Here is a 15041-nt window from a genome sequence, read left to right as displayed (position 1 = left end):
GCTAATAGTCTTGGTATTGTGCGTAAAGTTGTAGGTTGAGTTCATGTTATCCAATTAGATTATTATTGGTCCCTATATATACTTTTAGAATTTTAAAATTTTAATTTTGACACAAATGACAACTGTTAAATCCGTAACTAGCTTATTGTGCGTAATATGTTTGTTACATTAGATTTTAGAAATACAAAATTTAATGAATTTAATAGCTACCATTTAATTAATACTACAATTTTAAAATTTGAAAATTACAATGACTAAAAATAACAAAATGAAAGTAAAAGGACTAAATCCACAACTTACATATAATTCAACAACTAATAGAAAAAAATAATTAAAAATATTTAACTTGTTTATATTTAAAAAATTAATAAATATCAAATGAAAATAACATGTATATATTTATAAAAAAAATTAAAGCAATATCATTAGGTTTAAATAAATTTACGTTAAGTATTTATAAAGATGAAAAAATTCAAGTAAAATGTAATTGGAGATTTAAGGGATTAGCAAAAAACGCCCCAAAAAAATAAAATAGTAAACGGCGTCGTTTTAATTGGATAAACGGGATTAAAAAACGCCGCAAAAAAACATAATTGTTTAACTTTAACGGCGTCTTTTTCCTTTCTAAAATGTTTTCTTCTTTCTCATGCCCGACACCCATTCCCCCCCAACCCAAAACAGATTTCCCCAATTCTCTAATTTCTTCTAATCCCTAAATTTCCCCCAAAAGAATCAGCAGACACGGTTAAGACTCATTGTCGAGGTAACAAACATCTGACTTGAATCACTTTTCTGTTTTGGAGGTTACTCGTTTGCTTCATCGGAGTGTAAAATTTCAGGAAAGTTGCTCTTTTATTTGAGAACAATTTATTTCTTCTTTGTTTAACCTATGGGTTTTGGAGGAATTTCAAATCTATCTTTTTACTTGGGTCCGGAAACCAGGCTGGGTAAGGAGTGTTAGATAATGTTTGAAGCAATTTACAATCGAATTCATATATTGATTTCCACTCTTAATTTTTTTTTCATACTACAGCAAGCAATTTTTTGTTTATATGGGTTATCGATTAAACACATGAGGTTTTGTTCTATTAAAATTAAGATATTTTAACTAAAGAAATTGAATATATTTGTTTTTTTACGGTTTTTTTATTTGATTAAACTATATATATTGTTTTGGAACACATTCAGTGTATGTGTTTTGTAATGGTATGGCTTTGAAGGTGATTCAACTGATAATTGGATAAATGCATGCTGCCAAGATATATGCATATATAATATTAGTCTATTATTTCTTTAAGATATCGCAGACATATATACAGGGGTTTATAGATTTTGATATATTTTAAGTATTGTTTTAGGTGACCTACCTTATTTGGTGACTTAATTTCTTACCTTTTTTTTTCTGTTTCTCTTTATGATTTGCATATTTGGTGACTTATTTGGTGACTTAATTTAACTTGGCAGGCATAAAACAAGGCTACATATTGGGCAATTAGTGAAGGGCACTTCGGCTAAACTTAAACAAGCTAGTGAAACAGATCACAGTGCCGAAATTAGTGTAAGTTCGGGATGATAAACTTGGTGTTTTCCATTCATATTGGGCAATGTTATTGTCTGCATGATATTATATCAACCTTGTGGCTTAAATTCGGGTATACTTTGGCAGGTTGGTTGGCCTACTTCATTGCCTACAAGTGAGAAGGAGCCATTTGTGAAAAGTGTACTGCGAGAGAAGGTAACCTGAATCTACATTACTCGTACTTAGGTGTAAATGTTAGATACTTGTATGTGTCGTATGCGAATATATTGGAAATTTTTAATTGTATTTGGAGGATCCTTGAAGAGTCCGAACAACACACCTTCTAGTTTTATTCATTCTTGAAACATACTTGTTCTCAGCACCAGTCCTTCAAATCTGGTTTAACTGTTGTGTTTATGCAGTTTTATTGATGATGCATGTAACAAAGGAATACCCGTGATAATCTTAACAGCCTACGTAGAAGTGGAGAAAAAACTGCTCGGTATGTCCTAGTGAAATCCAATACTATGCTATACATCATTTCTTGGCTATAAGAGATGTAATTCTACCATTTTCCCTTTACTTGTGTCTAATTGAAACCCCATAAGCTAACCTAACCCTCTCTCTTTCTCTCTATTTCTTTTAGCTCGCCATTTACAAGTTATTACATGCATGAAGCAATTCATATATCCTTTTCATGCCTCATCATCATCATCATCTTGTATGCAACTGCAATTGCATGATGTAAACTTGTTAGCTTTCTTACTTTACCATACACACACACAAAACAGTCTCTCTCTCTCTATATATACATATATATAGAAAGTACAGGTTCTTTCTTGTTCTGATGCACTCAAGGGTAAAATATTAGTATCTAATTGCAGCTTTTTGGCATATCCTTTTAAGTCGATAACAGCTAGTTGCTGCTATGTTTGGAATAAGCTACTTTAAAATTCCACAAGCATATGATTAAGGGTATGTCTCTTGAGTTTTGATTTTTCATTTTTTTATCATTCCTAGTGATGATATACTGCAGATTATGTTATTACAATGGCTTCAAAGGGGATGATTTGATTGATAGAAATCTCATTACTTGTTATTATTGGTTTCCCACTCCAACTAAAAGCACTCTCTCAAGTATATGCATATATTATGGATTACCACGTATATAGTTTTTGCTTTCCACAAGATTGAAATTAAAAAAAAATTACTTTGAAAAGTTATAAAAGAAAGTTTTTTTTAAGTCTTCCTAAAATAATTGTTATATGGCCTCCTTCATTTTCATTGTTAGTGTTTGCACCATCGAAAGCTTTCCTTTTATTTCCTTCTCAATACCTCAAAAATATTGATGGCTTAAGCTAATGTATTTAACTTCAAACACTTACCAGATTGCTAGAGTTCAAGATGCTTTGTTGACTACTTGCAAGCTTGCTAATGTTTTCCCATCTGTGTCAGCTTATGTCATTTTGTTGCTTCACAAGCTAAAGTTAGCTATTATTGATTCTTACCGTTTTTAACTACTTATGAATTTTACTATCTGATTTTGATGGAAGTAGACCTGACAACTTGTGTACCCATCTGTGTTCATTCGTTTTTCTCATGATGTGGTCATGTTTAAATTATTTTATATTCTTCTAAAATTTGATACATAAATAATTTGTATTATATAAAATATGCAATATTTCTGTTTTCATGTTATAATTATGTTATTTGCTTGTATCATGGCATAATATAGCAAGTAGCCGTATTATGGCAGATAACATTCATTTTTCAGCTTGATTCATTTCTCTCTATAATTAAATTAGCTTATTTGGGAAAATTAGAATCCATTATCTGGTTTTGATGTCTTTTAGGAAATCAGATGAGGTTAACCCAAAATATCTATGGCATATATACAAAGGCATATCATATTTTTCTTTTGATTGCTGCTTCACTAAAAAAAAACACTTTCTGTTTGGACCAGATTCAGCATCAGTTATTGCTTCCTGCTCCTCCTGCAACTATTGGTTCAGCTGAAGCTGCCATTTAATCTTCGAATTAATATTTGGTACTGAAATTGATAAAGTTTTTATATCTGCTTAAATTGAAATATATTTGGTGCTACCCTTATAATCTTACATTTGTTCTAGGTACTATCGAGCACCTGAATTAATATTTGGTGCAACTAAATACACCACAACCATTGACATCTGTTCTAGGTACATGTTTCGTTGCTAAATTTTTTTCCTTATTTCTATGCATTTTCAGTTTAACTTAACAAATTCTACTTTTTTTCCTCCAGCCTCTGTTTGCTGGTGAAAGTGGAGTAGACCAGGTTGTTGAAATTATTAAGGTACGTTTTACTTGAAAATTCTAATCAATAATAGTTTTATTATGATTATTTTGGAAAAATTAATATTTTGGGGCTGGATTTTGTATAGATTTAATTGCTGGTTGTGTTTGGAGCAGAACTATTTTGTTTCCAAATTATTTTTAATTTTTTGTTTTTGAAAATATTTATAAATTAGTTACACTATAATAAGATTTTAATTTGATATGTTTTCCTTTTTAATTGAACTCGAATAATTTCACTCAATTTTATTTGATACGACTCAAATTTAATTTTACTAAAATATTACTTAACTCAAGTTTTTTTCATTCAAAAAATTACTTATCAAAAAATAAAACTTAGTTGATTCAATGGAATACTCGCTGATGATTGCATTAGAAAAGCTGGAAGTATGACAAACTTGCCTATATCATAGACATTTTCAGTAGTAACGACGGTAATTGTACAAAATCATGGACTCTAGGAACAACCCCAAAAATTAAACTTATGGTAGCCATCATTGTCTGCTCCAAATTGACGAGCTTCATGCAACAGAGAGATGAAAAGTGAAGTTGTATAAATATTTTTTTATCTTTTATTTTATTTTCAAATTACCTAATTAAATTAAATTACATTTAAAGTTTCATTTTAAATATTTTATTTTTTTGAATCACGAAAAATAATTTTAATATTTGATTTTAAATATTTGATTTTATTTTAACATTACCTAATTAAATTAAATTGTATTTAAAGTTTTATTTTAAATATTTCATTTAATTTGAATCACGAAAAATAATTTCAATATTTTATTTTATTTTAACATTACCTAATTAAATTAAATTGTATTTAAAGTTTTATTTTAAATATTTCATTTAATTTGAATCACGAAAAATAATTTCAATATTTTATTTTTTAACATTACCTAATTAAATTAAATTGTATTTAAAGTTTTATTTTAAATATTTCATTTTTTTGAATCACGAAAAATAATTTCAATATTTTATTTTATTTTAACATTACCTAATTAAATTAAATTGTATTTAAAGTTTTATTTTAAATATTCTATTTTATTTCACTTTAATTTAACCACGAAAAATATTTTGTTTTCTTTAATTTTATTTTCAAATTACCTAATTAAATTAAATTTTATTTTCAAGTTCACCAGCAACTTACATAATTTACTTAATTTACATAATACATAACTTACATAATTTAAAGTTCGAATTTCATAACTTATATAATTTACATAACTTACATAATACATATCTTACATAATACATGACTTACATAATTTAAAGATCAAATTTCATAACTTACATAATTTACATAAAATTAACACACATGGAACTATATTCTAAAATTTAAATATTAAAACAACTATAACATGGAACTATATCCTAAAAGTCAAATCACAATAATACATTTAAATAATTGTATATATATTACTTTATGTCGTACATAATACATAACTTACATAATTTACATAACTTACATAATACATAAATATATATCATATCATAACTTACATAACTTAATTATACTTATAAATAAACAACTTACTCGTGTAACTTATTGTCAACTTTAGACTTCAAGAACAACAAAATGGATAGGAGTTGGATGAATTTGTCAAGGGTAAGCAACAAATATCGAAATGGAGTTCAAACTTTTCTAAATTTTGCATTTCAAAATGCAAGCCAAGAGAATATGATTCTATTCCCGTGTAAGAGGTGTGGCAACATCAATTGGCATTTTCGTGAAGTTGTCTATGAGCATCTAATTGTTGATGGCTTTATTCGGGGGTATAAAAAATGGATTTTCCATGGAGAGTGTACATCTAGTGGAACTTCTTCAACGATTAATCCGACTTATCCTGATACTGCTTACCATTAATATGTTAGACAAGATAACATGGAAGGTATGTTGCGGGATGCATTTAATATGCACAGTCATGGTCAGCAATCGTTTCCAACTGACTTTATTGCATCCGATGATTGTAATATTGGTGGAAATGTTTTTTTGCGAAACGGGAACAGGTGCATATGATGAGGAGCCAAATGAAGAAGCGGCGAAGTTCTACAATTTACTTAATGAAATGAACGAAGAACTTTACGAAGGTTTAAAATATTCGAAATTGTCCTTCTGTATTCGTCTATTTCACTTAAAATGTTTGGGAAGGTGGACCGGAAACTCTTTTACAATGCTGCTAGAGTTTCTGAGAGAGATGTTTCTGTTTGCAAAAATCCCCCAGTCTTGTCAAGATATGAAGAGACTAATAAAAGATTTGGGCCTTGGGCATGATAAAATTCATAGTTGCCCAAATGACTGCATGTTGTACTGGGGTGATCAGAAGAACCAGAAGTCTTGTCATGTTTGCGGTAAGTCTCGTTGGATAAACGAAAATACAGAAGATGTGAATGCGGATGAAGGTGGGGCACAGTTAAGAAAGAAGCCAGTCAAGGTCTTGCGATATTTTCCCCTAATACCAAGACTTCAAAGGTTTTTCATGTCATCAAATACGACCGATTCTATGAGGTGGCATAATGATCAACGAACCGATGATGGATTATTAAGGCATCTAGCTGATTCTTTAGCTTGGAAATCGTTTGACAGTAAATTTCCAGGCTTTGCAAGCGATCCTCAGAATGTGAGGCTTGGGCTAGCAGCTGACAGCTTTAATCCTTTTAAAATCATGAGTACTTCGTACAGTATTTGGCCTGTAGTGCTTGTTCCTTACAATTTGCCTCCATGGATTTGCATGAAGAATTTTCATTTATTTTATCAATGATTATCCCTAGAGAGAAATGTCCTGGATCTATTTGTAGCCACTTATTGAAGAGTTAAAACAATTATGGTCGGGTGTTGAGACAATTAATGATTTTCCGGCTTATGCTAATTTATCGGGTTGGAGTACTAAAAGACATTATGTCTGTCCTTGTTGTGCTGCACAAACTTGTTCGAAGTGGTTGTATAATAGGAAGAATTTCTCTTACATGGGCCATCGTCGGTGGTTAGATGGAAATCATAAATTTAGATTTCAGAGGACTCTATTTGATGGTACTGAAGAGTATAGAGGAGCTCCTGAGCAGATCGTTGGATCTGAAATCTTATTTATGTTAAAAGATATCAACTTTAGTTACGGGAAGATGAATCAACCACCTAACATGCAAATAAAGAAAAGATCGAGGGATGAATCTGACGAAGAGGATAATCCTAATGAGGCGGACTTGTGGAAAAAAGGAGTATTTTCTTTGAGTTGCCTTATTGGGAGCACAACATTTTACGCCACAATCTTGATGTCATGCATATTGAGAAGAATGCCTGCGATAACATAATTGGGACTATTTTGAATGTGGATGGAAAATCAAAAGACAATATTCAGAGTCGACTTGATTTAGTTGAAATGAGAATTCGGCGTGATCTTCATCCTCAAGTACTTCCGAATGGGAAATATCGGTTGCCACCTTTTATTTTTTCAATGTCAAAGGAAGAGAAAGAGGTGTTATGCATGGTGTTGAAGGATATAAAGGTCCCAGATGCGTATGCGTCAAATATATCTCGATGTGTGAGTCTTAAAGATTGAAGATTATATTCATTAAAATCACATGATTACCACATCTTGATGCAAGATTTACTCCCAATTGCTTTACGGTGCTACATGTCAAAAAATGTGACGTCCTGTACAATTGAACTATCCAATATACTGAAAGCTATTTGTGTCAAATTTTTGGATGTTGAAGAACTTGAGAAAGTACAGGATCGAGCCGCTTTGACTTTATGCAATTTGGAGAAGATCTTTCCACCTTCCTTCTTCACTATTATGGTACACTTGGTAATCCATCTCCCTCGCGAAGCAATACTTGGTGAACCGATTTTTTATCGATGGATGTATCTTATAGAAAGGTGCTAATTTATTTGCCAAGTATTTATTCATTCGCCTCTATACATTTAGTTACAACTTTTGATAAATATTGTATATCGTGTTTAGGTTCCTAAGCAAATTGAAATCTTATTGTCGCAATAAGCGTTATCTAGAAGGATCAATTGCTGAAGGCTACTTGGCAGAGGAGTGCATGACCTTCTGTTCTAGATATTTAGAAGATGTTGAAACATGATTGAATAGACCAAATAGAAATGCTGGGCTTAATGATCATAACTTGGCCGAAACTTATTTATTCTAAAGTTATGGAGAACCAATCGACAAAGTTGAAATTGCAGAATTAGATGATATATCGTGGATACAAGCACATCGATATGTACTTTTTCACCATGATTCAGTTGAACCGTTACGCAAGTAAGTTCTAAAATTTCGTCACATATTCGTCGTTTTGATTTGTTTATCTTCTAACCAATTAAACTTGTTTTTAACATAGTGATTACAAACAAATTTTGAGATCTCGTACACGCTCTCGAAGATTACAACATCGAGAGATTAATAAGTTATTCGCAGAATCTTTTCATGAATGGTTAAGCCAAACGGTGTGTAACTAAAGTTAATAAGTTACATATAATCGCGAAATTTAGTTAATCAAATAAGAATGTTTTTACGTAATACATTTATAATTACTTAATTTACTTCCGATTCAATAGTTTTGGAGTGGGAAGGACGTCAATGACGAAATTAAATGGCTTTCCCATGGTCCTAACAGACTAATAAAAAAATATAGTGCATTCCTCATCAATGGATACAGATTTCATACAAAATATCGCGAAAGAATGAGGAGAACTTAAAATTGTGGAATTGTTGTTAATTCTTCAATTACAAGTTATGCTAGTGCTAGGGATAGTAATCCGGTTGAGGGTAATGTGCAGTATTACGGACTTCTTACCGATATTATTGAATTGGATTATTATGGCAGATGGAAAGTTGTCTTATTTCGGTGTAATTGGGCTGATCTTAATACTGCTCGCGAAATTAAAAAAGATCAATTTGGTTTTACAATGGTTAATTTCTCTCGCTTGATTCACACTGGACAACAATTGATGGACAAGCCATATGTATTTTCTTCTCAAGTCAAACAAGTTTTTTATTCGAAAGATCCAACTGATGAGGGTTGGTATGTTGTACTCCGGAACACCCCTAGAGACTTGTTCGACATGGGTAATGGAAGTAGAGATGACATCGTCGAAAGATCAGAAACATTACCTTTTCCAGAACAAAACTTAGATGAAAATATCCCTAGTACTAGTACACAACATCAATGGGTTCGACATGATGTGGATGAAGATATTTACGAATAATGATGTAGTAAGATTTTACGATTTTTTTATTATATGTAATATTATAATTTTAATCTTGGTAATGTTATATTATTTAACTATTTTATATGTACTCTTATTGTTGTAATTTGTTACTAAAATTTTAACTATTTTATGTGTATTACAGGAAAAATACGTAGAAGAAGATTACGAGATTTAAGTATTGTCCAGAATACTCTAAATTCAGAAGAAGCAAATAGTGAACAGCAGACAGTTGTTGGATCTTCGAATGTGCCGGAGACACTTGACGAGCCTGTAGAATTTTAAAGTAATGTTAAGTTCATTTTACATGTGTTGACTTTTAATATTGATTTATTTTTCAATTTTAATATAATAATAATATACCGTTTTTCAGCTGAAAGTGGTGGGACACGCAGAGGTCGAGGACGTACGCTATTTAAAGATTTATACGACTTAAATCCTGGCGAGCGTGTCAAAGTAAGTAGAAATAGTTATGGTCAGTCTGTTGGATCTGAAGCTCGACTTTTAGCAGGCTATTTGGGCATTATATCACGAAATGCCAATATGTTGCCCATCAACTACGAATCATGGCATCACATGCCTGATAGCAACAAAAATCAAGCTCTGGATAATATTAAGGTAACAAAACGTGAATGTAATTTATAATACTTTGGTTTAAGTTTCATTTATATTTACATTCTAAACTTGTGTTTTTTAGGAGAGATTTGCTTTAGAGGTCTCCGATGACTATATCAAGAAGGCATTGGGAAAAAAATGGAGAGACCATAAAAGCAGTTTGAAAAAACTATATTTTAAGAAAGACATAAGCCTCGAGGAAAAATTGAGAGATGTCCCGCCGGGAATGCTGAGGTACCAATGGGAAGATGCGGTTAGATTCTGGAATTCAAAGAAAGGAGAGGTATTACGTATTTTCAAACTCTTATTTATAGTGTTTACTATATACATAATAATAATTTTATTATTTAGGACCGTGAGCGAGTTGGAACAAGTAGCAGACAAAAACAAAAATTCATGCACACGGCAGGGTTGAGAAGTTTTGCTTCTGTAGTTGAGGCCGAGGTATTATGAATTTATTAATTCTTTCAAATATTAATAACTTTCTACTATTAAATAATATTTTTACTATTTTATTGTAGGAAATCTCTTCTGGTCAAAAAGTTGAACGCCTTCAGCTTTTTGAGATTACGCATAAGAAGAAAGATAGATCTCCTATGACATCCGAAGCTGGAGAAATTATGGTATATTTACTTAATAAAATTTGATTTATTATAAATATTTTTAATGTTTAATTAATTATGGTTTAATTCGTTATTACTAGTTTTAAATAATGTTAAGTTTACGTTCCATTCCTTTTTATTATATATTTCGTTTCTAACTCTTTAATTGATTTTTTAGGAGAAACTAAAGGAGAAAAAGGCGGAGTATGAAGTGATTGCTTCGACTGATAGTTCTGTTAATCTCGAGAACATTGATAACAGAATTATCAATAAAGTTTTGGGTTCTGAAAGGTACGGTCGGGTTCGATTTCAAGGATCTGGTGTTACCCCAACCCAATATTTTAGATCCGGCTCCCAGCAATACATGCCTTCCGGGAGTCAAGCTCAAGCTGAAGTTCAAAGATTAAGAGACTAGATAGCTCAGATGCAAGCGAACACGATTGAGCAAATTGCCGAGGTTCAAAGAAAACATGAAGAACTCCAGCAACAACTTAGAGCGGAGGCAGCAGAGAGGGAGGCAGCGGCATCAGTGAGGGAGGTAGAGCAGAGCAAAAAGTACGATGAGTTTCAGCTGCAGCTTCAGCAAATGATGCAGATGTTTTAGCAGTCGCAAAAGCCACCATCTTAGACATTAGTTTTCTCATTGTAATAATGTTTTTAACATTGTCATATTTAACATTTTGTAAGAATATTACTTAATTTATTAATTATATCATAGATCTTTCATTGAATTTGAAGTATCATTTAGATTTAATGTTTTTGATTAAATGTTTTATGCTATATTTGCTGTTTTTTGGTTGGATTTCATGTTATATTTGTTGTTTTTGGTTGAATTTAATGCAGGAAGGGTTGAATATTGGTAAAAAATGTACATTTCAATTCTGCCAAAATTAGCGGCGCTTCCCTTACAAACGCCGTTAAAAGCCATGACTTTTAGCGTCGTTTTTCTCACAAATGCCGCTAAAAGTCTTTATCTTTTGTGGCTTTTTTCAGATAAATGCCGCAAAATTTGGCGGCGTCTCCTATAGCGGCATTTTTTGCAGCACTTGGGAAAACACCGCTAATAGTTTTTGCGGCGCTTAAAAGCGCCGCTAAAGGCTAAAAAAATGCCGCTAAAAGTCTATTTTCTTGTAGAAGGAAGACTTCAGGGAAAAAAAAGGAAGGGAATTTTAAAAAAAATCGAAGGAAATTAATTTTTTAACTTTTTTTTACTTATATAGCCCTATAAAAGAGTGTCGTTTTGGGTTTAGCATTCAGATGCCAAAACGGCGTCGTTTCAAGCCTAACTCTCCAACCCGATCCGGATCCCTTGGGATCTGCGTGTTTTCATGGAAGGGTTCTGTTTATGGCCCTAGTCCTTCCGCCTTTTAAGTTTTTTAAATCTGGTCCTAATTTCACTATTTCTTCTTTTTAGAAATTATGCCACTCAATTTAGATTCATTTTCAGTTTGATCCTTAGACTGCTAACCCCTTGGGGAATAACGCTTGTACTTTTTTGGATTAATTGTCCTCGGAGTCCTTGAACTTTTGCATCGCATTTTACTTTAGTTCTTTATGTCTTTTTTTTAAATTCAGACATTAGATTCCACTAGACTTTCAATTTGGTCATTTATTTTCCCTTTTCTTTATTTATTTTACGATTTATAATTTAATTTTCACTTACATTTCAATTTAATCCCTCAGTTGGTTAATTTTGCCTCTTTATTTAATATGACATTTATTTTAACACTTAAATTTATGTTATTTACAATTCCTTTCATTTATACATTTTATTTTTATTTTACCTTTGTTATTATTATTATCATTATTTTATTTATTCATATTATTATTATGATAAAAATTATGATATGATTAGTGCTATTATTATTATAAATCAATATTCTCATTACTATTATAGTTACATTATTATTGTCATTTATCAACATGTTTTTAGTTATTTATTTTATTTTATTTTATTTTATCTTTTTATTTATTACCTTAATATCGTCCTTTCATTTTTACCTATATGGCTATTTCGTTTTATTTTGCTATCATCATTTCACGTGTTATATTACGACATATTCATTCGATTTTTTTAAATGCATATTGTTTTAAAAAAGGGTTACCTTTGTTTTACCTAACGTATAAAAAATACTTAAAATTAAGGCAATGTTCATTATTTTTGGGATTTGAGGAAGTCGTGCTCCTAACTTATGGAGTAAGGCATCTTCCTAGACTGAAGTAATCGAATATACTATTTAAAATAACGAAAAAAAATATTTAGGTAACGATCAAATGGCGATTATTCTGGTTTTCGAGAATTTGAGGGATTGTGTCCTAACTTACGGGGTATGATCTTTCTTTCTCGATTAACTTGAAATAAGGCCCTTTTCCATAAAATTTAATTTAGTTGAGTGATATTTTACTCAAATAACATTATGCAAAGAAGAATTGTATTTTAAATTCTCTTCAAATTTTTAATTCTTGGCACTAAGACATCAATTAATCAATTAGGTACCAATTTTAGGCATTATGAGGGTGTTAATCCTTCTTCATTCGTAACTGACTCCCGAATCCGTTTCCTGGATTTTTGTAGACCGAAAATAATTTTAATAAATCTAACATTTTATTAAAATGAAAAAACTTTGAGGTGATCCGATCACACCTAATTAAAAAGGATTGGTGGAGACTCCATTTTCATTTTAAAATAAAAAGTGTAACATCCTATTTTCAGTGAAATCGGAACAGTGGTTTCGGGAGCACAAATTTGAGTTAGAAAGAAAATTTATTTTAATAATATTGCATAGTCTGCATTATGATAAGAAAGACGTATAAAAATTTCTATAAGAAATTTTTACTGATTTCAAGTTTAATTGTGGAAAGGACCAAATTGTATAAAATGAAAAAGTTGAGTTCCAGCAGCTATAAGTATCAAATAGCTATGAAATTCAAAATTTGAGGTCCTTATATGGCAATTAGACCATTAAATGGAGTTAGTAAATATTTATGATGATTCATTCATGGAAAATTAGAAAAAGAAAAGGACTAAATTGGAAATGGAAATAATTAAATATGATAATAAACTAATATCATTTATTTCATCTTCATCCCCAAATTAAAAATACATGGAAACCCTAGCTAAGAGAAAGTGAGCTCAAGCAAGTTATTTTGGTTCAATTAGGTATGAATTCTTGTCCCGTTTTTAGTAATTTTTATATTTCCAAGATCGTAGTAACCTAATTTACCTATTTTGGGGATTAATCTGTAAAGTTATCAAAGTATTAAAAGTTTTTCATGGATGAGTATGCTGAAATTTTAAATTTTATGGTAGAAAATGAAAGGTTGTTGATAGATAAACAACTTTTGTAAAGTGAATTTTGACGAAATTGTGATTTAGGGACTAAATTGTAAAGATGTAAAATTCATGAAAAATTTATAAACTTTATGAATTACATGGGCTGTAAATGTTATAGGAAAAATTCGGCTAGGCTTAGAATAAAGACTAAATTGCATGAATTTTATTTTCCGAGCTTAGGGACGAAATTGGAATTAATTAAAAGTATAGGGGCAAAATGGTACTTTTTCCTAAGATGTAAGTTGGATTGAATTGAATATGAAATGTGTTAAATTGATGTTAAATTCATTTATATAGATCCAAAAAGATCAAATAAAGAGTTAGATCGAGGAAAAGAAAAAGCATCGGATTAGTAGATCTCAATATACGAGCAAGTGATGAGGTAAGTTCGTGTAACTAAATTATGTATATTAATATGTTTGAATTGAATTTTATGATTGTGAAATGTATGATTGTCATGTATAAACATAAATCACATATTCGATAATGTCTAGCAAGTGCTAAGTCTCGTTTGAATAAATGAAATTCGATGGATACAGGATTTTCCCATTTTGGTTGTGGTCTTGCATATGTTGTGGACACACCATAGCTCTTATGAGCATCCTGTTATAAGCCTTCTCGAGCTTCCCATTATATGGTTCCTGCAAGCATCTTGATCGGTAGTGATCCTGCATATGTTGCAGACTACCGCAACTCTTTGTGAACGTCCTGTTATATGATCAATTTTGATCCTACATATATTGCGGACACAAACGCAACTCTTTATGAGTGTCCTGGTATAGGCTCTTTGTGAGCTTCCTGATATGGCTTGCTTGAACTTCCTGTTATATAACCATCTAGAGTTCCCTGATGATAACTCTTCGGAGTTACCTGTTAAGCTAAAAGAGCTTGCTATTTTAAACTCTTACGAGCTTCCTATTATAACCCGGATAAGCTTCCTGTTACATGGCTCACATGAGCATCCTATTATATAGCTCAAGAGAGTGATTCCTGATTATGTGCCCTAATGGATACCCCTGAATATGAGTTGACGGATTACAGTTTTGTACACTTTAAGTGTACTACATGTGTTTCCATCGATATTTCAAATAAATTCAAATGGAAAAGTTCTGACATGGTTAAACTGAGCTTAAGATGTTTTGTCATGGAAATTCACCTATTATATGGAAATATGACATGAAAATCATATGTATATGAAAGTATTTATATGATGAGTTTATCCTTGATTCTTGATGTTTAGATGTAATACATAACTAACAAGTTTCTTGAGATTATATGTGTTTAGGCAATTTGCCAAATTTGTTTGAATGAATTTTGTATGCTTACCTTAAATGTAAATACGTGGCAAGTTAATTTTTTGTTATACGAACTTACTAAGCATAATATGATTATTCTGTTTATTTTTCTCTATTTTATAGTGCTCGA

At 31.0% G+C, this 15041-nt stretch overlaps 1 protein-coding gene across 9 annotated transcripts; it reads left to right on the top strand.

Moving 5' to 3' along the window:
- The first annotated feature begins 579 nt into the window (after positions 1-579).
- On the top strand, positions 580-11013 carry LOC107896360 (uncharacterized). 9 transcript variants are annotated; one of them, XM_041077945.1, is made up of 14 exons: positions 580-763; positions 1465-1558; positions 1667-1735; positions 1942-2021; positions 2404-2494; positions 3483-3566; positions 3649-3717; positions 3801-3851; positions 9211-9351; positions 9439-9683; positions 9763-9963; positions 10032-10124; positions 10202-10303; positions 10461-11013. In XM_041077945.1, exons 10-14 carry the CDS (start codon positions 9609-9611, stop codon positions 10695-10697), a joined length of 708 nt encoding a protein of 235 aa, XP_040933879.1. In that variant the 5' UTR covers positions 580-763; positions 1465-1558; positions 1667-1735; positions 1942-2021; positions 2404-2494; positions 3483-3566; positions 3649-3717; positions 3801-3851; positions 9211-9351; positions 9439-9608; the 3' UTR covers positions 10698-11013. The 9 variants fall into 9 exon arrangements, 8 of the variants coding, with proteins under 8 accessions (XP_040933879.1, XP_040933873.1, XP_040933874.1 ...); XM_041077943.1 differs by having other exon boundaries at positions 601-763; positions 2436-2494; XM_041077942.1 differs by lacking the exon at positions 2404-2494 and having other exon boundaries at positions 601-763.
- The last annotated feature ends 4028 nt before the right edge of the window (positions 11014-15041 follow it).

The sequence above is a fragment of the Gossypium hirsutum genome, chromosome A10 (genome assembly GCF_007990345.1).
Source record: "Gossypium hirsutum isolate 1008001.06 chromosome A10, Gossypium_hirsutum_v2.1, whole genome shotgun sequence".
NCBI lineage: Eukaryota > Viridiplantae > Streptophyta > Magnoliopsida > Malvales > Malvaceae > Gossypium > Gossypium hirsutum.
This window is presented reverse-complemented; position numbering and strand designations above follow the sequence as displayed.

Excerpts from the sequence above, each read along its gene's own strand:
- LOC107896360 (XM_041077939.1), top strand. The coding sequence starts at position 5,611 with ATGGCTTTATTCGGGGGTATAAAAAATGGATTTTCCATGGAGAGTGTA.